Source organism: Gorilla gorilla, chromosome 11 (assembly GCF_029281585.2).
Source record: "Gorilla gorilla gorilla isolate KB3781 chromosome 11, NHGRI_mGorGor1-v2.1_pri, whole genome shotgun sequence".
Classification (NCBI taxonomy): Eukaryota; Metazoa; Chordata; class Mammalia; order Primates; family Hominidae; genus Gorilla; species Gorilla gorilla.
This window is the reverse complement of record NC_073235.2, coordinates 75,297,770-75,323,253: the sequence shown is the minus strand read 5'-3', so window position 1 is coordinate 75,323,253 and position 25,484 is coordinate 75,297,770. Positions and strand designations below refer to the sequence as shown.

Here is a 25,484-nt window from a genome sequence, read left to right as displayed (position 1 = left end):
TATTTTCCACACATGATTATATCCCATTTTACTAGAACCACTGAAGGCCAATACATTGAGCACTGGGATGATAAGATTGAGGCACAAAAGTGGAATTACTCTGTTTTTGCATTCAGTGTTCTTTAGCTTCAACTCTACTAGAAACTCCCATTGAAAGTATCTGGTGTGTAAAGAGAAAGAGAGACCATGCAGCCAACAGCTAAGCCATTGATCCAGCCAAGAAAAACAGCACGTGATAGAATTTCAAAATGCCTTCTTCCTCTGAGTTTCCCCCAAATAGATAAGGATGAATAAGTGCTGGGAATTGCGTCTTGGAGCCAACAGATCCAAGAACTAACTAATTTGGAATTAGCTTCCTGAAGTAGCATCTCCCCAGTAGAAAAAGGATAAAAACATCAAACAGATAAATTAAAATAATTTCCAGGAGAAGCAGTAGACAATAAAATGATTTTTTAAAAGTTTTGCTTCAATAGCGATACTGTATGTCCTTAGGGATGTGTAACTGGGGCATAGTTCACAGGAAGAAATTACAGGGAAAAAAATTAATGAATGAAATGTCTTGAGGAAAAAACTCATAAAGGAAATGCTTCTCCAGTCCTAAGCGCCTAGTCACAAAATATATCTGGAACAAAACCCTGGAAAAGATATTTTAATGCGTATGGCAAAAGGGGCATGTTTCTTTAATTTACAAAGTGTTATAATCTCATAAACTGTAGATACAACCCAATAGAGTACTGAACAAAAGATATGAACCAGCCATTCACAGACCAAAAACAGTACAACTGCCAAGAAATATTTAAAAGATGCTTAACCTCACTCGTGATTAGGGAAATACAAAGCGAAGTAATAAAAATGTTCAAAGTTTGAAATTACTCAGGTTAAAGAACTGAAAAAACAAGTATACTCCTACACTGTTGTGGGGAGTGAAAATTGCTTCAGACTTTCTAGAGTGTAACTAGAAAATATTTATCAAATTTTAAGTTTTGTATAACATCCATAAAATGCATTCTTCCCCTTAGTTTCCCCCAAACAGATACTATGTAAATAGTTACCATATCATATTGTTTAGGGAATAATGACAAAAAAAAAAAAACCCCAAACCTCTGTACATGTTCAGTGCCATACCTTTTTTGGATTTTTTTTTTTTTTTTTGAGACGGAGTCTCGCTCTGTCGCCCAGGCTGGAGTGCAGTGGCGTGATCTCGGCTCATTGCAACCTCCACCTCTCAGGTTCAAGTGATTCTCCTGCCTCAGCCTCCTGAGTAGCTGGGATTACAGGCGTGTGTTACCACCCCCAGCTAATTTTTGTGTTTTTAGTAGAGACAGGGTTTCGCCATGTTGGCCAGGCTAGTCTTGAACTCCTGACCTCAGGTGATCCGCCCACCTTGGCTGGGATCACAGGCGTGAGCCACCGCGCCCAACTGGCATATTTTTTTGAAATCTGGGGTTAGTTGAATCCATGGATGTGTAACCCATGGATACCAAGAGCCAATTCTATTAGCCAACCATTAGTCTGAAAATAATGACATTAAAGTAAAGGAAAGATAGGGCAATCTATACTTCTTTTTCTTTTTAGTCCTTCCTTACTGTGAGTAAGCTGAAGATAGTCAGTGTTGGTTAGAATGTGCATGCATCAAGAAGCAAAATAAAAACAGTTGAATCAGTTTTGTGCAAAGTTTCCACTGCCCTAGTAAGAATGAAATATATACACATGTCCGAGCTAGGAAGTTCAAATCATGTAGTTTGGGTCATTCTGCATGTAAGTTAAATGGTCTTATATTTGCATTTAAAACTGGTATTGCACCACAGATAAATAAATTTATGCTAATAATTTAAAATTTTGGTTTTTCTTTACTTAGAATATTAAATGGCAAAGAACAAAATGAGGAGTTGAGATAGAGAACACAGAAAAAGTTAATATTTTTTCCTCTGAGGAGAACAAGAGATCCCATATTTTTATTTCGCACTGGGCCCCACAAATTATGTAGTTAGCCTTGTCTGTACTGTTTGAACTTTGTATACATATGCCCTATTTTTGTATATTAAAAATAGGTTTCTTTTTACCTGCCCCACTCACTCCTTTACTTTATGAGCTTTATGCTACCTCTTACCTCAGACGATCATAGATCTGTTTATTAATTTTGAAAAAAAAATTCAAAAACTGGTAAGATCCAGAGGGAACCGGCAACCAAAAGACAACAGGTACCCAAATGAAGAAACACTTTTAATAAACAAAGGCAATATTTCACACTATTATTCCTGCTCTCCTTTCCTTCTGTGGGTAAACACTGTCCCTGATTTATAGCTCTGGAACCATAGTCAGCACAATGAAATTAAGCAAGAATAATATGCCAGATTAAAACACCCAAACCCAATTTTATGAACTCAATATATGGCAGCTGCACTGTCAACATAAATATTTATTCTCTCAAAGGACATGGATGCAAGGTCATCTACCCCACAAGGGATGCTTGCCTTGATGAGTGCACACACATCAACTCAGGAAATGTAGATCAGTAGAGGTAATTTACAGGGATAACATCTTCGAAAATTAGTAGAAAAAGAATTTCTCTTGTGGCATTTACTAGCATGGTACCAATTTGATATCCCATAGTCTTAATAGAGACTAACATCTCTATTAAAATTGAAGGAGGTAACCTCTCTTGCTTTTAATATTATTAACCATATGCATTACTTCAAATTTCCAACAAATGTATTAGTTCTTAATAGCTAAAAATTCAATATGATTATACTGCAATGATTCTTACATACTTAAAGTTTTCTATCTGGGCCAGGCACGGTGGCTCACGCCTGTAATTCCAACACTTTGGGCAGCTGAGGTGGGTGGATCACCTGAGATCAGCGGTTTGAGACCAGCCTGGCCAACATGGTGAAACTCCATTTCCACTAAAAATACAAAAATTAGCCGGGCATGGTGGCAGGCACCTGTAATCCCAGCTACTCAGGAGGCTGAGGCGGGAGAATTGCTTGAACCCGGGAGGCAAAGGTTGCAGTGAGCCGAGATTGCGCCACTGCACTCCAGATTGGGCAACAAGAGCAAAACTCTGTCTCAAAAAAAAAAAAAAAAAAAAAAAGTTTTCTATCTGAAACAGTCACATTTTGTGAAAATATTCTCAGATTTAAAACATCAGACGGTGCTAATAGGGGTTCAAGGTGTTGGTGTTTAGTGAAATAATCAAATAAATGGAACAAGTAAATGAAAACTCTGGTAGGTATGTTAGAGTCAATTTGTGTGAAAATTTTGACTCAAAATGCCTTGACAGTTTCAGTAATTTTAAAAATTGATTTTTCTTTTTCAGGAGGTTGAGAAGAGGAGTCAAATGTACATTTTGGAAGTCTTGCCCAGCAACCTATTAAAGAGAATATTCTTCATAAAATATTCTACAGAGAAGCCCATAACAGTGGTTGCTTCTGGTGAAGAGATCTGGTGGTTGGGGCAGGGGAGGGTGAGAAGCATACTTTTTGATACATACCCTGTTGTACTTTTGGAATTTTGTACCACATGTATGTATTACCTAGTTCCAATAAATTAAATAATTTCTTTAAAATAAAAATAATAACAACAACAAATTAGCCAGGTGTGGTGGCACGTGCCTATAGTCCTGGCTACACAGGAGGCTTATCCCATTTTTAAGTTCTATGTGCTTTTAATAGGAATTGTATATAGTGAAAGTTATTATAGAGCTTTTTTCCTTTTTTAGAATATTTGCATTTGGCAATTCTATAAACTTTAAACAAAGCTAAGCATAGGCAAAAAACACCCTCCAAACAGATAAACTAAAACCCATAACAAATAGCAAAGGCCTAAAAATGAAAAACTGTTTCATTAAAACTTATTGGTAAGAGTTTCAGTACTTTCTCCACAACTAGTAAAGAGGTAGACACAGTATTGGACAGTGGAAAAGAGAAGGCAGATATGGATGCACACAAAAAAAGAGAACTCGCTTCTCTAACCTCAGAAAAGATCACAATTCTAATGGATGGTTTCACTCAGACCAAAGCTTAAAGCATGTTTGTGGGAGGGCATGGCATGGAGGCAAAAGAAAGCAAAGGACCAGAGCCTTCCACAGTCAAATCGCTGGGATCTTCACAGACACCCAACGGCTAGAGGAGTGGAAGGGATGACCATAGATCATGGTGCAAATATCCAGAAATGAAATCTTCACAAAATTTTGTTACAGATCATAAAATAAGGTTTACACAGAGGTTATAGGAAACAATTAGAGGCAAGATATGGATTTGTAAGAATATTTAACAAATTTTTGAAGCAAATGAGAGAAGCGACAAAAAATTTTTAAAACTTCAATCAATTCATGCAGCCAACACCATTGGGTAAAACACATTATTACTTACATCATGTTATTTTCCAAATCCACTATAAATGAAGGTAAGATAATATCTTTATAAAACTAATTTTAATTTTTTAAATCATGAATATAGCCAGGTTTATGGTGGATTTAATGAATTTAAAAGGTATGTACTTTAAATATTATGAAGCATAAAAAGTAAACAGATCAAGATTAAATATTTGCAGAAATTCTAAGAGGGTTAATGTCTCAATCATATAAAGCATTCACATAAATTGGCAAATAAATGCCAATGTATTTAATTCATATGAATAACATGTCCCAAAAGAGGACATGTTACATTGGGTATTTATAATCAGTAAAAAAAAGAGATAATAAAACCTCAAGCATCCCAGTAATCACAGAAACACAATTGCAATAGCAATGCCTATTATATTGGACACACATAGAGCCAGTCACTAACTTATGATGGGTCAACTTAGAATTGTTCAAATTTACAATGGTGCAAAAGCAATAAGCATTCAGTAGAAACTATACTTCAAGTAGCCATACAACCATTCTGGTTTTCACTTTTAGTACAGTATTCAATGAATTATATGAGATACTCAATACTTTATTATAAAATAGGCTTTGTGTTAGATGATTTGGCCAACTGTAGGCTAATGTAAGTGTTCTGAGCACATTTAAGGTGGGATAGGCTAAGCTATGGTGTTCAGTAGCTTAGGTGTATTAAATGCATTACTGACATGATATTTTCAACTTACAATGGGTTTATCTAGATGCATCCCCATCATAAGTCGAGGAGCATCTATATATATAATGGTCACGATGGCCAAGGCCAGAAGCAATAGGCATGCTCAAATACTGTTGGTGGCAGAATAAAAGCTACTGAAAATAAATGTGATCACATTTATCAAGAGTCATAAGTTTTCACATTCTTCAAACTGGTGATTCTTTTCCTGGGAATTTATTGTAGGTAAGTAATTCTTACAGTATAGTCTGGGGATAGTTGAGAGCCTCCCACGATTCCTAGGGGATCCAAGAATTCAGAACTTCATTCACAGTAACAGTAAAATTATTACCTGTCTTCTTTACTCGCATTCTCTCATAGGCGTACAGTGAAATTTCCCAGGAGCTACAAATTGTGAAAGACACCATTGCTCAGACTGTTAAGAGAAGGTGCATTTGTGGGATGGTGGAATTTGGGGATGATCTTGCACCTTATTCTCACTCTTCCAATAACCATTCCACATAGGCAACCTCTAAATCATAAAGCCTTGAACAAACCCCACAGATTCTGACTCTAAAGTACTGACTGCCATTATTACATAAATCTGCTAGAAACTCTAATTTGGAAGTAGAATGTCTATAGAAGAGAAGGACAAATTACACTAGGAAATTCAACACAGACTTGTAAGGAACAAACATTATTCAATCACAGCGTCTCAGCACAGGGCAAGGACACCGGCCAGGTGTATGCAGAAGTAAGCACAAAGGGGAATGGTGAATTACCAAAACCCACTGCTGAAGGGGTTCTCAGCCCTGGCTGTCCAGAGACTCATCTGAGGAGCTTTCAGAAGCTACTGATGAAGCTCTATCTTCTAGAGATTTTGGCTTCATCAGTCTATCAAAAGTCCCGGCATGGAAATCTTTTAAAAAGCTTCCCAGATACTTCTAACGTGAAACCAGTTTTAAGAACTACAACTACAAATGATGAAAGTTACCAAAAAGTTCTTCTTCCCTTCCAAATAATATATTTTGATACAATATGAACTACTGCCCTATATTTTATTCTTTCCATTCACAGAATTTGTGGCTCTGCCTTCTTTAATTTGCAAACCAAAAAGGGAGGGGGACACCAGATTTTTCAACTCATAAGTCACATAAGAATCAATCAACATTAACTGTGACCACTCCTGTCAGCAAGGCAGGATTTAAGTAAAGGTATCTCTATTTTACAATAAGTGGCCTAGGAAGCTGGAGAGCTTTGCAAAATGTCATCCAGCAAAGTTGGGTTAAACCAAGAATAGACCAGAATCTCAGGCCAGACCATTCAACCACATCAACAACCTTTGGAAGGTTTGTCTTGCATTTATTGGTTTGGGCTAGACAGCTCAAAACATTGAGGTCAGTGAGATCAAACAGGGGCAAGACTGCAGGAATTTGGAGAAGCCAACTTAGTGACAGGATTTCTGCTGCTTCATCCTGTGTGTCAGACCCTCTGCCCCAGTAACTGTGCCCTAACCTCTCACAGCAGCCCAGAGACAACTCAGGAGTGGAATTTGGCCCCACGAGAGCAGGAAAGTCCCATGACCACAGGGCTTTCTACACATAAAGAGCTTAACAGTATCCCCCAGTCCTCACCACGAGTTCCTTCTGAAAGTCTCAAGTTCTTAAAGCTTTCCCAACTAGAACTGCCTTTGCCTAGGGGAACCCGTTAAACCCCAGAGCGGATTTCTCCAGATGATGGCTGAACAACAAAAAACAAACCCAGACATTTGGAATCACAACACATGACAGGCTGAGTTCTCACCATGCCTGCCCAGGGGCCCAGCAAAGGAGAAGAACCCAGAGTGCCACACAACACAACCACAGAGTGAAGAAGCCCAGCCTCTTTTCTGTGGACTCAGTCCCTCGGGACAAGGCTGCCTCAAATGCTATCATTTGGTTAACTGTCCCCAATCCTTTAGGGATGCTGAAAAACAGCCTTGCTACCCACATAAGAATTCAGAAGCAGATCTCTTTGTCCTTGGATGAAATGAGGCCCTTGGTGGAAATGGATCTCTTCTTGCTCTGCCCCTGTCCTTTAGCACGCTGGATCTTTCTTAGAGTATTTTTCAGTTTGTCTCATATTTGTGTCTATGATTGTCTTTTCCACTAGATTGTAAACCACAGAAAGGCAGACAGAGGGCATTTTGCACCTCCACCTGGTGGGAAACAAGTATGTTTGCTGAATATGACAGAAGCTTCTTAGAGATGAAATGTTTAACGTGGCATCAATTCTGCTGAGGTGAGCAGCTATTGAGAAGGGCAGGCTGCTCAGCAGCTTAGCTGAGTGAGTGAGGAGACCCAGTGTAAGAGAATAATGCAGGGGAGAGAGTGGGGTTGAGGTGTCAACAGAGTCCTGGCTAGTGCACGGCCAAGGGAAGCATTTCAGAAACTCATTTAACAGCAGCTCCTCAAAGACCTGAGTATTCACTCTACACTCCTGAAATGAACACCCAAAGTAGCGCCAGCTCAGAGAAAGCAACTACTGGTTATAGCACCCTACCGGCAGGCCCACCCTACAGCATCTGGGCATTCCTGGCATTTGCCAGCCAAGCCTTGATCTGCTGAGACCCCTGATCATCTTCTGAGAAACAGTAAAATCATTGCTTGGGGAGCAGGTAGAACTCTTAGTTATCAATAATGTAACAGAATGCCTATAAACAGCAAGGACTTCATTGAGTCTGAGAGCTACAGGCAAAATACCTTCCAGGGGCCTGGAGGGTGAAATACCATCACCCACAATCTGTTTCCTTGAACAAAATTCATTTTTAATATGTGACATTCAAATATGTCACTAGAAAAATACATGTATGTAATTTCACTGTGATAAATGTTACTCTGCCTAGTTATGAACAACTACCTTTATTTATCTTCTAGAAACATATTTAAGATCATCAGGCTAAATAAACATGCTTCACTAGCAGAAAGATGAGCCACCACTCACCCCCTGGCCCCACACACACCACAGACAAAGATGAAATCAAATTATGTCCCTGCCATGGTACATATTTGGGTCTGGTGGAACATAATTAGAAAAGCCAGAGATGTTTTTGAGCATAATTCCAAAATGCAAACAGTAACATGTAGTATTTCCCCACTCTCCCACCCTTCACTAAAAAATAAAAAGATTCATTCTGACCTTGTAGAGCATACGTCCTTCTTTTTCGGTCTCTCAAAGTTCTCAGACATCCAGTGAGTATCTATCCTTTATTTGATCAGCAAAATGTGCCTTCATTGCTGTTCATTCCCTGTTCGTGTCTACTACTGAGTGGATCTCAGTCCACAGAAAGGAAACCGGTGCTGATGGTTCTCCAGGAAAGCTCAGGCAGTCTAAGGCAATAAGAAAACACTTCCTTTTTTTTTTTTTTTTTAACTTTAGTTAGCTCCTAATAACTTCACTCCCTTCCTTTCTGGATTTGAATCATTTTGCCACTCCATGGAAAAGCTTGAAGACACAGGAATGAGACCCTGGTGCAGACATAAGTCCAAGTCATCGAAGCAGGCTTCCGCTTGGTTTAAAAGAATCAGAACTGTGAGGAGAGACACAAGAGAACCAGCCAACAGGATGTGTGTGGCTGGAGTTCCTGGCATGAAGTCTTGGCTTTCATGTTTATTTTTGGATATATTTTTCTTAGTCCTTTGATGCAAATTTCTGGCCTGAGAAGTAACCCTACAGTACAAGCTCCAAAGTTGCCAAAAGTAAGCTCAGGCTCCTGACTTGGGAGAATGCAGGCCCCTTGGCTTGGAGGCTCTGGTTGCTCCTGATGAGGGTATGGGTCTCGGTCCCCGTGCATTATCAGGCAGGCAAGGGGCTGCCTTGTCTGCAGGTGGGCCGGGCAGTCCTAACTCAATACCCAAGCCCATTAAATATAAACCTGAAAAGCCTACCATTAATGCAAAAGTGAAACAACCTGAAATTGTTAGTATGGTGGATAAAGCCATACAATTTACCTGAGAACTTCTGGGATATCTGTGTTCTGAGATATTAATTTTTAAGTATTTGGCTTTCATTTTTCTGACAGCTACAGACAGATAGAAACATCAAGCCTATTGGAGCAAGAGCAGATGCCTCTCGAAGGTACATTATTCTAACAGCGTTTTTAAAGCACCTCAGCAAAGACTAAGCTGCTGTTGCTTCAAACAATCCTTATTCTCACTGTGGCTTGAAAGATTTTAATGGAAAAGGGATTTTCCCCTATTTACTCTAAAAAAAAAGTCAGTAAATGGAAGTAACTAAAAAGCTTTTCAGTTCCGCAACTGCCAACATATCTGGTAGAATCTTATAGAAAAATAAACATTCTGAAAATTAGGGAATAGAGACAGTCATAAACATATTTCTTCAACAGCATTCATTATTCTGATTAATATCTCTATTTACTAATTACTTTCTTTTCTTAAGACAGAAACGTGCACTTTCTTATTTTTACCACTCACTTTTGTATCTCATAAAGCATGAAATACATTTTCAGTCAGTTAACAATGTTTACTGAGGCCACAGACACATTTGAGCAGTAAATCTAATGTGCCAATCATTATATCCAAGCAACGGCTCTCCATGACACGTTTTGCCCTGGTTGGAATAAAATCACAGTAGCATGTCAAGAGGCTCCCAGATAACAATCACAGCTAAGAAACCACTTTTATAGTGACACAGGTCAGACTACAAATTTAAAACATTGCTTTTATTTTTAATGGCTCTGTAATTTTATTATTGTCTTTAATTTTTTAACAACATATTCATAAATATGTGTTATTATTTTGAATATGCTCAAACATGGCTCATGGCAACAGGGAAATTTTTCCTGAATGGTGTTCATGCAATTGAACTACAGGTAAAGAGGTGGTAACCACTAGTTCAAGAGCCTCTCAGAAGCATCTTTCATGGATTTAACCAAGAGCACCTCTCTAATCTACTTTCCTGAATACAGTGGACTCATCACCTCATTCAATTTCATGTATTTGAAATATTCCATGTAAAGATGTCAAAACATGCCACAAACCTGAAATCATCCTCATACAAACACAACATCAGACAGAAAGTCAAGAAGAAAACCCAACAAAACCTTCACTGTTTTGTTCTAGCCATTGGAAACCCTCTTATACTATCTGTGCTGAGCAGAAATTCATGGACTTAGATAATAGATCAGTTTTTATTTATTCCAAGAGCTACTATCAATCATAAAATACCCATAATCTTAGATCAACTATTAATATAATAACTGCTTTAAACTCCCAAACTTACAGTTAACTGCTTTGCCATTTAACTTCCTTACCGAGGGTAGAAAATGCCACTAGTGTCAAAGAGTTTAAATTGTAAATTATAATTGTCTCAAGAACTAAAAATGGTATTCTAAGACTTTTAAATTCATTTTCTTCTGTATGTAATTCAGAAACATACTGTCTCCAATATTTATCTCTCCCCATCTCTGCCTCCCTCCTGAAATGTTACTGGAAAATGAGATGTTTTATACCCTGGTTAATTTTTTTATTAAGTTCTAATATTAAAGGGGTGTAAATGGAGAGAGGCATTATTTACCAACTCTGAACAAACTTAACATAATTCATTTAAACTAAGAAAATAAGACCTGACTTTAAGATAGAGCAACCCAGCACCCTCAGATCTGACCAAAATTGGAAATTGAAATAGGGAAAAGGAGAAGGAAACCAGGTCATTTTCATTAGGAAAGATGTAGGGTACAAAAGAAAAAAAAGTGCCAAGCTGCCACCTCAGTTATATCTTAGGGAATATTTATTTTATTTGATATATTTATAGAGACTATTGAGGAAATGCTTCTAATCACATTCATGATGATGATTTTTAAAAAATACTCTGAGTGTTGCCTATATGACTTACAGCAGAATAGACAATATAAAGCAAGAGGTATTGGGGATAGAATTAAATAGGATTGCAAAACCTTACGTGTGGTTCTCTGAGGGCATACCTGAGGAAGCCTAGAAAACTTGCTGTTGACCTGGAAAAGAAAAGGAATTCCCTAGCTTTGTGCTACCATTACAGTCCCAAGTGTAAGATATAGAGTATTTGCTCAGCCTATTAAAGGACTACTTTTTGACTGTGCTACCTGTTAGTGATTAGGGACCATAATTTTCCCTTAGAAGCAACTCAGAATCCTGATGGAAGTGTTCTAGCCTGCAGCCCCTGTAAGTGACAGTAAGAGTACCTACAAGGAGACAAAGCCCAACATAGAGCGCCTGCCATGAAATGAGCCCACCAGGACATTCCTCAAAAGTAAACACTCAAATGAGATGAACATGCAAATTTAGACCCAGGGTCTCTGATTCAGGGTCTCTAATTTTTACTATTTGGAACCTGTCACCGAACATTGAACTCTGAGCACCTTAGCTCCCTGATGGTGGAGGCCTTATCCAGTTGACCTTGCTGCTGCTTTCTTTTTATATTTGCATGATATGTATTTTAGTGTTTTTTCTCTTTTTTAAAATTTCAATAGGTTTTTGGGGAATGGGTGGCATTTGGTTACATGAATAAGTTTTTTAGTGGTGACTTCTGAGATTTTCGTGCATCCATCACCTGAGTAGTGTACTCTGTACCCAATGGTAGTCTTTTATCCTTCACCCCTCTCTCCCCTTTCCCCCAAGTCCCCAAAGTCCATTGTGTCATTCTTACACCTTTGCATCCTCATAGCTTAGCTCCCACGTATGAGTGAGAACATATGATGTTTGGTTTTCTATTCCTGAGTTACTTCACTTCGGATAATGGTCTCCAATTCCACCCAGATTGCTGTGAATGCCACGATTTTGTTCCTTTTTATGGCTGAGTAGTATTCCATGGTGTGTGTGTATATATATATATAAAATTCATATAATATATATTATATATATAATTGTAATATATATTATATATATATAATTGTGATATATATATATCACAATTTCTTTATCCACCCATTGAATGATGGGCATTTGAGTTGGTTCCATATTTTTGCAATCAGGAATTGTGCTGCTATAAACATGCATGTGCAAGTATCTTTTTTGTATAATGACTTATTTTCATCTGGGTAGATACCCAGAGTTGGCATTGCTGGATCAAATGGTAGTTCTATTTTTGTTCATTAAGGAATCTCCACACTGTTTTCCATAGTGGTTGCACTAGTTTACATTCCCACCATCTGATGCCTTCTTTCTGCACTCATACTGTTCAGTGATGATTCAGGAGTTGGCCTGAATCCTGAATACGTAATTCTTCCCTGTATAGTTCTTCCCTTTTGATATTTGGGTGATCTAGCTGACTTAGGCTTCAGCTGACAGTATGAGCTTGGGTTTAAATTTTGCTAACAGATATCAGCACAAGATGGATTTTACCAGAACAAGGATGGATTAATTTTACTAAACCTATTATCTGACATATCAAGGAATAGGCGTTCTGGTTATCAAATATTTTGCAAGCAGATTAGCGCTATATATGCCATGTATAGATCATCAACATTCAAATCATGCACCTAGTTATTTAATGATATATTATGCTCTGAGATTCTATAATTTTTATTTTCTGTCTCCTCTGAGTGGAATAGAAGCCCCTAGCCTGAGAGCAGAAGCATATATATTTGTATATATGTATAAACATACGAACATCTGACTATATCCACATACATACATATACATATACCTAACACATGGGAGATACTCTGTATATTATGAATAAATGAACAGACAATAAACAGACTTCAATCTTTTTTATTCAGAAGGTACTTTAGAATTGTGTAATTTTTTAGGATTATCATGTACCGCATGTGCACAAGTGTGCCCAATAATGAAGTCCTGATTAACAGATTGCTAGATAATGGGGTTTATTGCATTTTCAGTTTAGACAATTAAAACACTGATTGAGCATCTAATTCACACTCTACACTTAGTTGCATGAACAGGCAAATATAATGAAACATCTGACTATCTCTTACTCACTATGAGATTTCAGTCCCCACCCTGTAAAAGAGGTCAGACTAAAAACTATCCACTCCTGTCAATTCCAAATGGCTCTCTGAATGTCGTCCCCAGTACACTTATGCCACTGGCAAGGGAGATCACAAATCATGCTCTGAGGTTACAGGGGAAGAGTTGGACCCACTGAACTGCAAAACATGTGGCAAGGTTTTAGATAGCAAGGACAGCCCTCCATATCAATGTCCCTATTAAATATTTTTCCTCTAAGGGAAAGAACTGTGGAAAACAGTCCTAAAAGGTACTCTGATACAACCTAACCAAGGGATCAAACGTAGCATCAACAGAGCAACCAGACATTATAATCCCCCTGATATCCTCAGCATCACTTTTCACATTTTCTTGCCAAAAATGTTTGACTTGATCTAATCAAACCTTTAGCCTAATTTCCATTTATAGGAAACCTTGGGATAGAAGTGCAAAAAAAGATACCATGAAAAAAACAATCAGACAAATCTTGAATTTGGGAGAAACTGACCTGGCCTTTTTAACAAGTCAATGCCATGATGGGGCAGGGGGAAAGTAAGAGAGAGAAGGGGGAGAGAGGGAGAGAGGAGGGAGGGAGAGGGAGAGAGAGAGAGAGAGAGAGAGAGAGAGAGAGAGAGAGAGACTTAGATATAACAATCAAATGTAAGACATGGCTCGTTATTGGAGCCTGGTTTGAAACAAAGCTATAAAAGGTATTTATGAGACAATTAAGGACATTTGAAATATAGACTGGGTATTAGATAATATTAGGATATTATTGTTTTATAGGTGAGATAATGGCATTAGGATATGTAACAGGATATTCTAAGTTTTTTGAGATATATGCTGAATATTTAGGGTGATATGTTATATGTCTATCATTTACGATAAAGTAGTTCACCAAAAAAAACAAACAAAGCTGAAGCAAATATGGCTCTACAGTAACAATTTCTGAGTTCAGTGGGGGTGAATGGGTGTTCATTGTACTATACTTTTTGATTTTTCTGTCTGTTTGAAATTTTTTTAAATAATAAGTTTGTTTTAATGTTCACAGGTAGCAACCTCTTAGAAACTTCCTTCTCAGCACTAAGGGCTCCTAATTAAAATAAATCTTTAAAATATTTCCGCAAACCATCCTCTCTCAGCAATTTGAGTAAGTCATCAGAGACAAAAGTGGTTATAATGACACACATCACAGTTAGAAATCATTTTTGTTCTGAAAACCAGTTTTCCAAACTCCCCTTTTGAAAAAGACTTTTCAGTTTACCTTTTAAAATGAAAGATCCAAAAAGTGGCTTATTTGCCTCAAGCTTGGTCCCTTTTAATTGACAGAAAATCTCTCCACATACACCTCATGCAAACCTACTTTCAATTTTCCTTCCTAAAACTAGCTTCTGTCTCTGAACTTTACAGAATGGTTGGAGCTCTTTAATACTTTCTAAGAGAAATATTTCAAACAAGTAACCTCACAATTTATTCACTACTGCCAAGAATAAAAGTAACAGGTTTCACCACCAAGGCCTTCCAAGGCTTTGCATGACTTTTAAGGCAAAGCATCACTCATTCACCTGCAGGTTGGCTCCCTTAATGCATCTGCCATTTGTTTGGCTCTGGAGGAAACTATTTGATTACACAAAATTCTTTTTAGATCAAGTTTAAAATCTTAGCCACACTGGGACCAGTGGCGAAGCCTGCAGCCTGATGGTTTAACACTTGGACATACTGAGCTAAGGAAAAAGACGAGGAGCAGGTTAAAATCAGAGGCTTAAAGAACTGAAAAGAACGAGTGTAAAAGATGCAAGGCTTAGCTGGGCCTTTATAAGTGCTCTATCTGCCATGACTGCATATAAGATGATTTATTCCTCATACTTCTTGTAAATGAGTGCAATACTTTAAGGGGCTCTGGTAAGCATTGATAAATGCAAAAGCCACTAGGACCAGTTGCATCCATCCACTGCTGTGCCACCTATGCATTTTGAAGTTGGCAAGTAACCAGACATCTTTATGTACCTCCATTTCTCATATCTTATTATAGGGCACATCATTTTTAAAAGCATTTAAATGAAGCAGATGTTAACCCCATTCATTCCACTTTCCCAGGGAACATGTCAATGATGATTTTTAAAATGCAAAAGAAAATGTCAAAGTATTTTGTTCCCTGGTTAAGAATACATCTGTAGAAAAGAAGGGAGAAAATACATAAAACACTCTATGGTCATTCAAGAAATAATTATAAGGTATGTCAAACTACAGAAAATTGAGCAAGCACTAAATTAAACAAAAAAAAGGATGTCTTGTGTCAAAATGGCTTTTTCACTCACTCATTTCAAAAACAAGTTTTGAAAATTAAATTCCATCTACCAGCTCAGAAGAGAACACATTAAGGCTTGACTGTAATGCCATTATCCATGTGGCAGCTCCCTTTCTTTTCTGAAACTGCATTAATTGACAAAGAAGCCTTAGGGCTCACCTCCCATAGTGCCTTGAAGTCCTTCTGCTCGATGCGGAGCAGTTCACTGCTCTCCCTGGTAACGATGGTTGCATGGCGGGGTGTGTTGTCCAGAATGGACTCTCCAAAGGCCGTCCCAATTCCCAGGGTACAGATGGTCACAGCATCCTGAGGATCCCAAAAAACTAGTCATTAGAAAATTAAACATCTAATGGGTAGGTGTTTTCTTTTCTTTAACTGAAGTATAATTTGTACAAGGCAAAACACCCAATTTAATTGCATAGTTCAACAAGTCTTGACAAATATATATACTGGAGTAATTACCAACCAGATCAAGACAGAACATTTCTATCAACCCCAAAAGTCCCCTCATGCCCCTTTCCAGGCAAGACACTCAGATAACTTGTTCTGATTTCTGTCATGAAAGAATTTTGCCTGTTTTAGAACTTCATGTAAAAGAAGTCAGACGATATTCTCCTGTTTGTGCCTGGCTTCTTTTTTGCTCAACATAATGTCTGTAAGATTCATCCATGTTGTTGCATGGATCCATAGATTCTTCCTTTTATTCATGAGTAGTTTCCCATAACATGGGAGTGCTTCAATTTGCTTATCATCCTCCTGCTGGTGGACATTTGGGTTGTTTCTACTTTGAGGATATTATGAATAAAGCTGCCAGCAGGAATCTTACCTTTTTATACAACTACTATCTGTTTTCAGAAAAGAGAAGAAATCTATCGAAGCTGAGCTCAGTTGTTTTCTTTTTTTAAGTTAGAGAGTGCAGTTACAATATTTAAATAAGAAACTGGCACTGTCTGTCTTGACAAGATGAGGAAACTGAGGGTCAGAGTGGTGGATCTACACAGCCCCAGTTCACACAGTTGATAAGCAGTGTGGCCAGATTCTAACCAAATCTGACTATAAGTTTACAAGATTTTTGTATCATGCTGCCTCCTGCAGCCACAACAGAGTAAAAACAGCATCCGATGAAGTACGGTGTGACTAGCTTATAAAATGTCATGAATCAATGATTTAAAAGTTTCTTAAGGTGTACCAAAAAAAGTAATTTCCTCTCTGCATGCAACACTGGTGATAATGTTTGGATTTAATCCTAACTAGCTTCAAATAATACAAATAGCCACTCAAAATCACCTGGACATTAATTTTGTAAGGCATTATAAACTAAGGGAGACACACAAGGGTAATCCTCTGAGTTAGAAAGCCTAGTTTTCCTTTCATGCATCTAATATACGATAATAGGCAAATGTTATTAAGATGAAGTTAGTGACTCTGTAATCACATTACTAAGACAAATGCCCATAAGAATCCAGTTCCTTCAACCATAGCAAACTGCTTCTGCACAGATATTACCATATAAAATTATGTTAGGGAAAATAAAATCAATAATATCTCAGAAAAGAATAAAAGATCAGGGAAGAAGTTAAGAAAAGCCTGCTAATAAATTCCGCAGAAAGGCAACTGCAAACAAATTCACTCAAAAATATCCCCAGAACTGAAACATCAATAGTCAGTGAGTTAGGTCTCTCTGAGCAATTTTTAAATGCTAGTAAAAACACAAGATAGATTATGATAAATCACAGACTTTCACAATTCTCTGGAATAGCAGGTTCCCTGAAGTTCCCACCAGCCTATTTCATTTTTCTATCACCTGAACCCTTCGGAAAGAATTCTTTTGCCTAATTTTTACTTTCCAGCATGTCTTAAAAAGCTGAAATGGACCCTAAGTAATACCACTAACATCATCCACATATTTTACATATATAAGGTTATTTGCGAAGTATAATGCAAAAGAACTAGGATGCTCTCAGTTATTCCTGAGCTAGCTGTACAGTTTATGGATTAATCAGTCTTCTTTATCACCTCCCATCCCTGACACGAGTAGTTTGTCACCAAACAGTACACAAGGAAATACAGAGGCTGGGAGACACACGTGAGCCTGTCTTTCGCCAATAATCAACTCTTGTAATAAAGACACAAGATTGGATTTCTCTTGGATTTTCCCAGGAGATTTCAACCTGACTCATGCCTTTATCACATACAACAAAATTTCATCACGGTAGTGCTGCCAACTGTACTCCTTGGTGTATTTCTGTGTCAGGACCACCTCTGTAAGGGGAAAACCATGCCAGTGAGTACCCAGCTGCAGTCATCAGCTCAAGCACTCTGGGCTTGTTTCAGGAATCAATTCTTCTACCAGAATTAAGTATGGGATCAGTCCTTTCCAGATCTTCTCTGTCACACTGCGTCCACTCAAATTTAAGGACAAGGAGTCACAAATTACAAGATAAGATCTTAAAAGTAGGACTGGAAAACCTCACCTGAAAGGAGTATGGTTTGCAAGTTCAAACTTTCAGCAGATTCAGAGTATTTTTTAGGACAAATTTACTTAGAAATCTGAATGAATTTGGGAGGTATGGTTGGGCATTGGGATAATTGGGCACAGAGAAATAGAAGGTGCCAAGAAGAACATTTTCACCCTGAAGACTATTCACTATCTTTACAGTCTATGGGTGCTAGCCCTTATTTACATTTAAATCACAGGCAGGGCCTTGCAATGTGCTGCGAGAGTAATTTTCAAATAAAGAAATTGACATCCAAACGTTCTCTCACTTAGCAGAACCAATATATGTTGCTCAGCATGTATGATGAAAGGTAGATTAAGAATGGACAGGATGAATGTGAGTGGATGTAGAAGAAGCACTCTTAGATATCCACACTAACATCTAACCAGATCTCCACGGGTCAGGATTCCAAGTCTGAAACCCTGTAGATGGGCTTAATGCCTGCCTTCACCTGCTGCTGAAAGTGTCTGTTTCTGGATGTAACGTAACCATTTCTTTTACGCTTATACATACTGCTCATGTCTCAATACTTATTTAATAGGGACTATTCAAAAGAGTACTTTTATTAATTTTCTGCTCATTTGCAGATTAATATTCAGCGAGGCCATCTGAAAGAAGATGTTTACAGTAACACAGAGACTGATGAAAGCAATCAGCACCTATGCAGGGAACATGAAATGGTAACAGTGAAGGAATGTCCTATTTTGTGATAAGATTGCACTTTGTTTTGAGAACTTTCAAAAGAGAAGTAAAGATTTAAAAACCTGACTTCAATATGTGATGGTGGTTTAGCAGATGCTGCTGGAGCCCTGCCAGATTCTGCACTCACCCCTGATGTCATCGGTAGCTTTCTGGATGGCTCTGTGCCGTGTGCCACCTCGAGCATCTGCACCCTTGCTCTGCCTGAGGGCAGAGTGCTAGGCAGTTAATGCCTTAAAGGGGCAACCATTGCCATGACAGTGGTAGGACATGAGAGTGGGAAGATAAACACCCCAGCTTCCTTGCCCTTCACAGTTTCTTAGCAGGCCCCCTGAAGGAGTGAGTCCAGTTGCCTACAGTGGAAATGCTCTTATTAGAACACTTTGATAGGCTTTCCTTCCTTCTTTGTCTAATTTTCCCATTCTGTTATCATATTTCCCAAGATCATCTCTAAAAAACCACTTGTAGCCAAATTCTTTTCTCCAGGTCTGCTTCTGGGGAAACCGAAAACAAGGAGGTGGGTGAGCCAAGATGGCCGTGGGTCCTAAATTGCACTGAGACCTCTGGGGAGGTACTGGACCAAACCAGCACTCCCAAAGAGACTTCTGTAATAAGGACAGAGGCCAGAGTGTCACTTACCACTTGCATCAGACACACTGTAAGGGCAGTATGTTTTGGGTGACACATGGGAAGACTTCATTCTGTTAGGAAAACATACTGGGTTACCTGAGATCAATTCTACTAGATAACAAGGGCTGATGGGAACACACACACAAAATCGCCTCTGGCATATCACCGACATGCCATCTGGCTTTTTCCTCCAATCTGATCCAGCTATCTCATCTCTCAGTCCACTGGATCACTCCTTCCCCTCCTTCTAAAACACAGACCTCCTTACTTAATTATCCACCCATCCTTAGTCCCATTGTGCAGCAGCATGCAGGTTGATCTGCATGTGTGTGAGTGGGAACTGGGCCACACACTGGCCAAGTGTCTCAATGACGATGCCTCATTTATTCCTCACAACAGGTGAATGAGATAATGTATTTAAACTGCTTTGCATAGTGTCTGACTCAAAACAAATGCTTAATAAATTGCAGACACTCTTACTAACACGATCCAGCAATATCAGTAGTACTATTGCTATTTTATAGGTTGAGCAAATCAGGCTCAAGGATATTCAGTGACTTGCCCAAGACGATGGCTAGTAAGTAGAAGAGCTGAGATCAGAAACTAGTCAGTCTAATGATCTACCCACATACTTTTTAGATTGTCCTAGTAAGTATAAGTACCTCTTAGCCAAGGTTCAGTTGGAAAATCTGTTAAGGTACCAATTTAATTTATATTGATTCTTATTTCAGTCAGCCAATCTGTGTATTTATTGAATACCAAATAAGTCCAAATCATTAGGAAAACATAAAACATTTGGCATTGCTCCTCTTCTAATCTTCCAATTCCAATATTGACATCCACTTGATCCTCCTTAGAGGATCAAATCCATCCCAGGCAATCCTCTTATTCATTAGGGGAAATTTAAACAATCATAAACAGGTAATTAAGAATTGAATTGAATCATTCATTCCTGTTATACCAGCACTTGGTGGAGAGGAGGTGAGGGGCTTGCTTGAAGCCAGGAATTTAAGACCAGCCTGGGCAACATAGTGAGACCCCCCATCTCTAAAAAATAAATTAAAAATTAGCCAGGCATATTGGTGTTTGCCTATGGTCCCAGCTACTCAAGAGGGTGAGGCAGGAGGATCCCTTAATTCCAGGAGCTCAAAGTTACAGTAGGCTATGATCCCAGCATTGCACTCCAGCCTGAGAGTCACAGCAAGACTCTGTCTCTAAAAAAATAAAATAAAATCGGCATTTCTGCTTTTCCCACTCTGATCCTGTGTCCCAGTTCTAATAACTGAGTTCTGACCCTGGCTGGAGAAACTGAGTTTCTGTCTTTCAGAGTCTCTGCCTTGATAACCTGCTGGGTACCCTAATTCTTCTCAAAGTGACAGTATCCTGTCTTGACAGCCCTTCCTGGGTCCCAGTTCCTCTCTGGCAGTCCTTCTGTGGCCAGACTTCTTAGGCAGCCTGCCCACTGCCCATCTCCACCATTGGGCCTGCTTTTGACTCCCTCCCATCAGCAGGCCAAGTCTCATCATGCTACCCCTGGTTAGACCAGCCTTGGCCCCTCCCCACACTAACCTGGGGGCTGTGTCACGCCACCTTCCTGCTTCCTCTGCCCCTCCTGCCCAGTGCTGCCTGAACATGCCCTTGAGATATTTCCCACCTCCATCATGGATGCCCCCCAGATTCCAGGTTCTTCTCCTTTACCCAGCCAGGCACCAGCTGAAGTTAGGTCATGAGCACTGTCTTGGCACAGTGTTTTCAGTGGGATATGCAGGGTCCAGTTAACTTCATTCATAAAAGCTGGCATTAGGTAAGTTAATAAAGATGTCAATGAAGCCGCCCATGCTGGAAGGCAGGGCATCAGGCAAAGGACTCCCATGTGGAGGCTACCCACCATCAGAACACTCAATGCTCAGCAGGGAAAATCCCCTGGAAGCAGCAGAGTGGAAAAGCCACCGGCCTTGGTAGACTTAATTCAAAACTTATCTCTGCCAATGACCGACCTGTGGGCTTTGGGCAAAATGCTCCCCAGAGCCTCAGTATCTTCATTTGTAAAATGGGCACAATCTTACTTGTAATATCATTAGCAGTATTAAATCAAAATAAAGTAATACACAGAGTCCATTACAGTGCTGTATAGTTTCTGGCACATAACAGGTGCTCCATAAATAATGGAAATTATTATTTCTAACTTAGTCACAAACATGTATGGGTTATCCATATTTCCAAGAAGCAAAGCAGTTTTTTTCTATCATTTAAATAATAGAGAATCTCTATATTCATTTTGTTAATCTTCAACTAATGATGGCTTTCAACACTTAAATTCCAAGTTTCTCTGTCCCCTAGTCTGGATGTCAAGTGGATTGAATGATCTGCAAAACACTTCAGCTCTCTGGGGGAGCTCGTATTCAAAGGTGCCCTTCCGACAAACTGCTATAAATCAAAGAATCCTTTTGTACTGCAACTAATCACCTCTTAATTTATCTGGTTTGTATGTCTGAGTTATGGTACACTGGGTTTTCTTAAAGCAGACATTCTCATATGAGGTGTTTTGTTTCATTGTAAATATAGTAAACAGTATGGAAATGGGAATGGTGTTAAGAAAGCCAATGGTTATGTGCCACTGATAACTAAGACTGGTATTCAAGCTAAGGCACTTGTGCCTTGCAAATAAATAATGTCTATAAGCATCAGCTGAAATCCAACTTACACAAGTTGTAGGTATTCTGATGGAATTTAAAATAGCTAACAATCAATTAAACAGACATAAGAATTCTCTGTGGTAAGTACATCAAGATTTTCTAAAAATTGCACTGTAATTTCCAGGGCTATCAGATCATCTTATTATGCACATTTAACTCACTTCCATATTCATGGCTCAAGAAGAGTTCATTGTCTCATGGCAAATTTATTGTTTTGGACATATATTGAGTTAACACCAAGGGAAAAATAATTGGTCCTTTAAATGTGTGGAGACAGAAACATATTTTTTTCTTTCTTAGAGATGAGGTCTTGCTATGTTGCCCAGGCTGGACTGCAGTGGCTATTCACAGGTGTGAACATAAATTCTAACAAGGCAAATATTTTTATAAGTTTTATTTTAGGCCTACAGGCAATATTTGCCATTAAGTTTCACAGCACCTGGGATTATTTCACGAACTTGAATTTAGTGCTGGAATTTACTGGGTTCTCCAAGTCATCTTAAGTAATAAAATTAAATGGAACCCAATCTCTTAATTTGTCAAGATGTTAGATTGTATGTGCTGCAGAAGCATTTCCTGCCAAATCAAGAGGGCAAAATACTTCTCAGGCAAATGTGTTTTCTAACAAACAGCAAAGACAAGGTCTGTTACTTTTAGAACACATCCCTGGAATCAGCATGTTCAACAAAGCTTAACAAGATCAGGCAAGCCGGCCGCAGGAAGGTTTGATGAGAATGGACTAGCATTAGCATTCTGGTAACTGAATCAGGGAGGCCAGCCTCATTTCAGTGGAGAGCCAGTCTGTCCAGCATTGTGACGCAGTTTTGCATCCAACCACCCAAACAAAGAATTACACAGCAACAAAACTAAATGCAGGATGCAGGATGCTCAATAAACTCCCAATCAGCTCCTAACAAATAGCCTGACCTGAGCATAGACAAGTAGGAGGAGATTACAAACAACTGCTGTGGACTTGGCACCTTTTACGTTTTATGGGCTCAATAAATGTGCTCAGAAAAAAAATGTTTCCAATGATGGCAGTGTTCTCTGTTTGAAAATAACGGAGTGAAATGAGTGAATAGAAGAATCAGAGAGGCAAAGAGAGAAAGACAGACAAAGGTAGAGAGATCTGCATTACAACGAAACACACATGTTCTTCAAATTTTGTAAACAAAAATGCAATGCTTAAAAACATTTGTTACTGTAGAAGGAAAAAAGAGAAGGCAAATAAAAGCATATTATTTTACTTTAGGGAGAAAACTAGTATGAGATTTTTTTCTGAAATTGAGCTAAAATGTGCCAGATAATTTCACAGTGATAGATGAGGGGATGAAATTAAGTGATGACCAAGGCCAAGTGTAGCCCGGATTCTCTGATCCATGAAATGGCTGAACAATATTGTTAAACTTCTACTGTTTCAAATCCCAAGTACATTTCCTGTGTTTTCTATTCTGGCACTGCCCTCTTGTGATAAAACAACAGCATTGCAGTCATTGCAACCAACTTTTCTTGAAATGGTAATTTCAAAAAGCACAGACCCTCTGCCTCTATCCCAGGCTTTGTACTAAGTGCTTTACATACATCAGCTCATTTAAGATAAGAGCTATTATCCCCAATTTACAAGTAAGCTAACTGTGCATACCCACAGCCAATTAAGTGGCAATAGAATTTCAAAGGAGTTCTGAATTTAACCACCGTGGGTTGCATTGGGTAAATACTAATGCTTTCAATAGGCATCTGTGATAGAGATGTAAAGGTTTTAAAGAATTAATAAACCATCCATTTTCTATCTTGCAATATAAACTTTATTCTGTCAGCAGCCATTTGAAATTCTTCTTTCCTATGACTGGAAAAGCCTTTTTACTTTTTGAGAGGTAAAGATTAATTTAAAATCTTATATATATCTAGGATTTTGATACTTACTATGCCAAAAAAGCCCCTCACTTACAAAATCTGCAGAGAAAAACAGGACCTTCTCTCTCCCTTTCTCTCTGTCTCTGAAGTAAACACACACACACACACACACACACACACACACACACACACACACACAGCTGGATAATATCTGATACAATGAGATTTATAACCCTATTTATTGTTTTTAAGCTTGTTATTTATTGCTTATAACTTGTCCCGATGTTCATCTCTAACCCTAAATCGATTAAAATATTACTGAGAAAAAATACACCCATAGTATTATTCATTCTAGTGGGAAGGCAAAATATCTGACTTTTAGCCCTATGTAACTTTTAAGTTACACAGGCACCAAGACAGGAGAGGATCTTGTGCAGACGAGTACAGCGGTGGGGATCTGGAGGTGGATGTGTCCTGGTTAGGCTTAGGCAAGAGACTGAAGGTGGGGACAGATATTATTGGCGAAATGGAAGGATTAATCCTTGATAGAGGCCAAGTGGATGTTCCCAGTGGAAATCTACGTGAACATGTCAGCCAGGTTGGGACACCTTAGGAGGATGAAGTGGTCTGTGGGCAGGTCCCCTTCTTGGTGCTCTTTTCCTTGGGTTAAGATGAAGAATGGCTAAGGCAGGAAGGGTGTCTAAGCTGGGAGAGATGCCTCTGACAATTACGCATAGTGGTAAGAGTGTTGCAGTAGGTTTCATTTTATAGAGTAGTGAAATAAATATAATTTATAGAAAGATAATTACAAGGATTTGTCAGCCTTTAAAAGTTCCTGAAAGTAATAGGGGCAGAATAATCTATGCATTTCCTACAATTCTTAGGACAAACACGTTTTCAAGGCAGTAACAAAAGAAATGAAAGCAATGGAGCCCCAGCTCCTAAGGGAGGGTCTCCGAGAGGCAGACAGAGTCCACCGTCCCTCCCGTCCAGGGACCATTGTCTCCCCTCCAGTCTCTTGAAGCCTTGAATTAGGGAAACTTGACTGAGAGGAAAACAAAGAGAAGAAGCAACGTGTGGTCCTGGGACCTGCCTGGAAAGGGCCTGACTGTGAGAGGGGAAAGCAGTGGGTTCCCCTGCTCAGCAGGAATCCATGCCACTATCTGATGCTTCCTGGGCCCAGAGAAGACCCATGGGGTAAGGCCCAGTCAGCCTGCAACTCACACCTCCTACAACGGCCAACTTCTGGCTATTCTGGTGGGTGGGCTGACCAGGGGTGACACTGGAAGGTGAGCCATTCCAGTCCTGCAGCCCGATAGCTTTTTTCTCCATCCTCCCTTCCTAAGAGAGGGCCTGAAGTGTACATCAGCACTCATCGAAATGTCTGTAGTTAATACTTCTCTGAAATGTAGAATCATGACTTTTTTTAATATATAATTTTAGGCTTCAGCAATCCAGGGGCAAAAAAGGATCCCCATCACCCCTCTCCACCCCACTACGGACACTGGAGGAGCTTGTGAGCAGGTGCCCTTGGGAGCAGATGCCTTGCAGGCTTTGCAGATTCCCCAGGGAATGACTGCACGCACTGCCTAAAGCACAGGAGAGCAGGGGCAGAATGCTGGATGGGCTCAGGAGGCCAGGTACTCCCCGTTCCCAGGCTCACCACTGCGTCATCCTGAACAGCCACTCAGGCATCAGGCACTAAGCAAGAAACAGCATAGCTGTTTCCCAAACAGGGTAGGCTCAAACCAAAGAAAGTT

At 39.1% G+C, this 25,484-nt stretch overlaps 1 protein-coding gene across 4 annotated transcripts in view; it reads right to left on the bottom strand.

Annotated features, from left to right (window-relative positions):
* The window catches only part of RAPGEF4 (Rap guanine nucleotide exchange factor 4), a 314,193-nt gene that overhangs the window by 218,780 nt on the left and 69,929 nt on the right, over positions 1–25,484 (bottom strand). For 3 of the 4 annotated variants that reach the window (XM_019022605.4, XM_019022603.4, XM_019022604.4), the window contains exon 4: positions 15,507–15,653. Coding sequence is in view for 3 of the 4 variants with exons in the window: in XM_019022603.4 (XP_018878148.3) it covers positions 15,507–15,653 (147 nt within the window). In the remaining variant the exon portion in view is untranslated. Of the gene's footprint in view, positions 1–8,234; positions 11,062–15,506; positions 15,654–25,484 lie in introns of those variants that run through there. The other variant, XM_031008650.2, reaches the window with a different exon arrangement.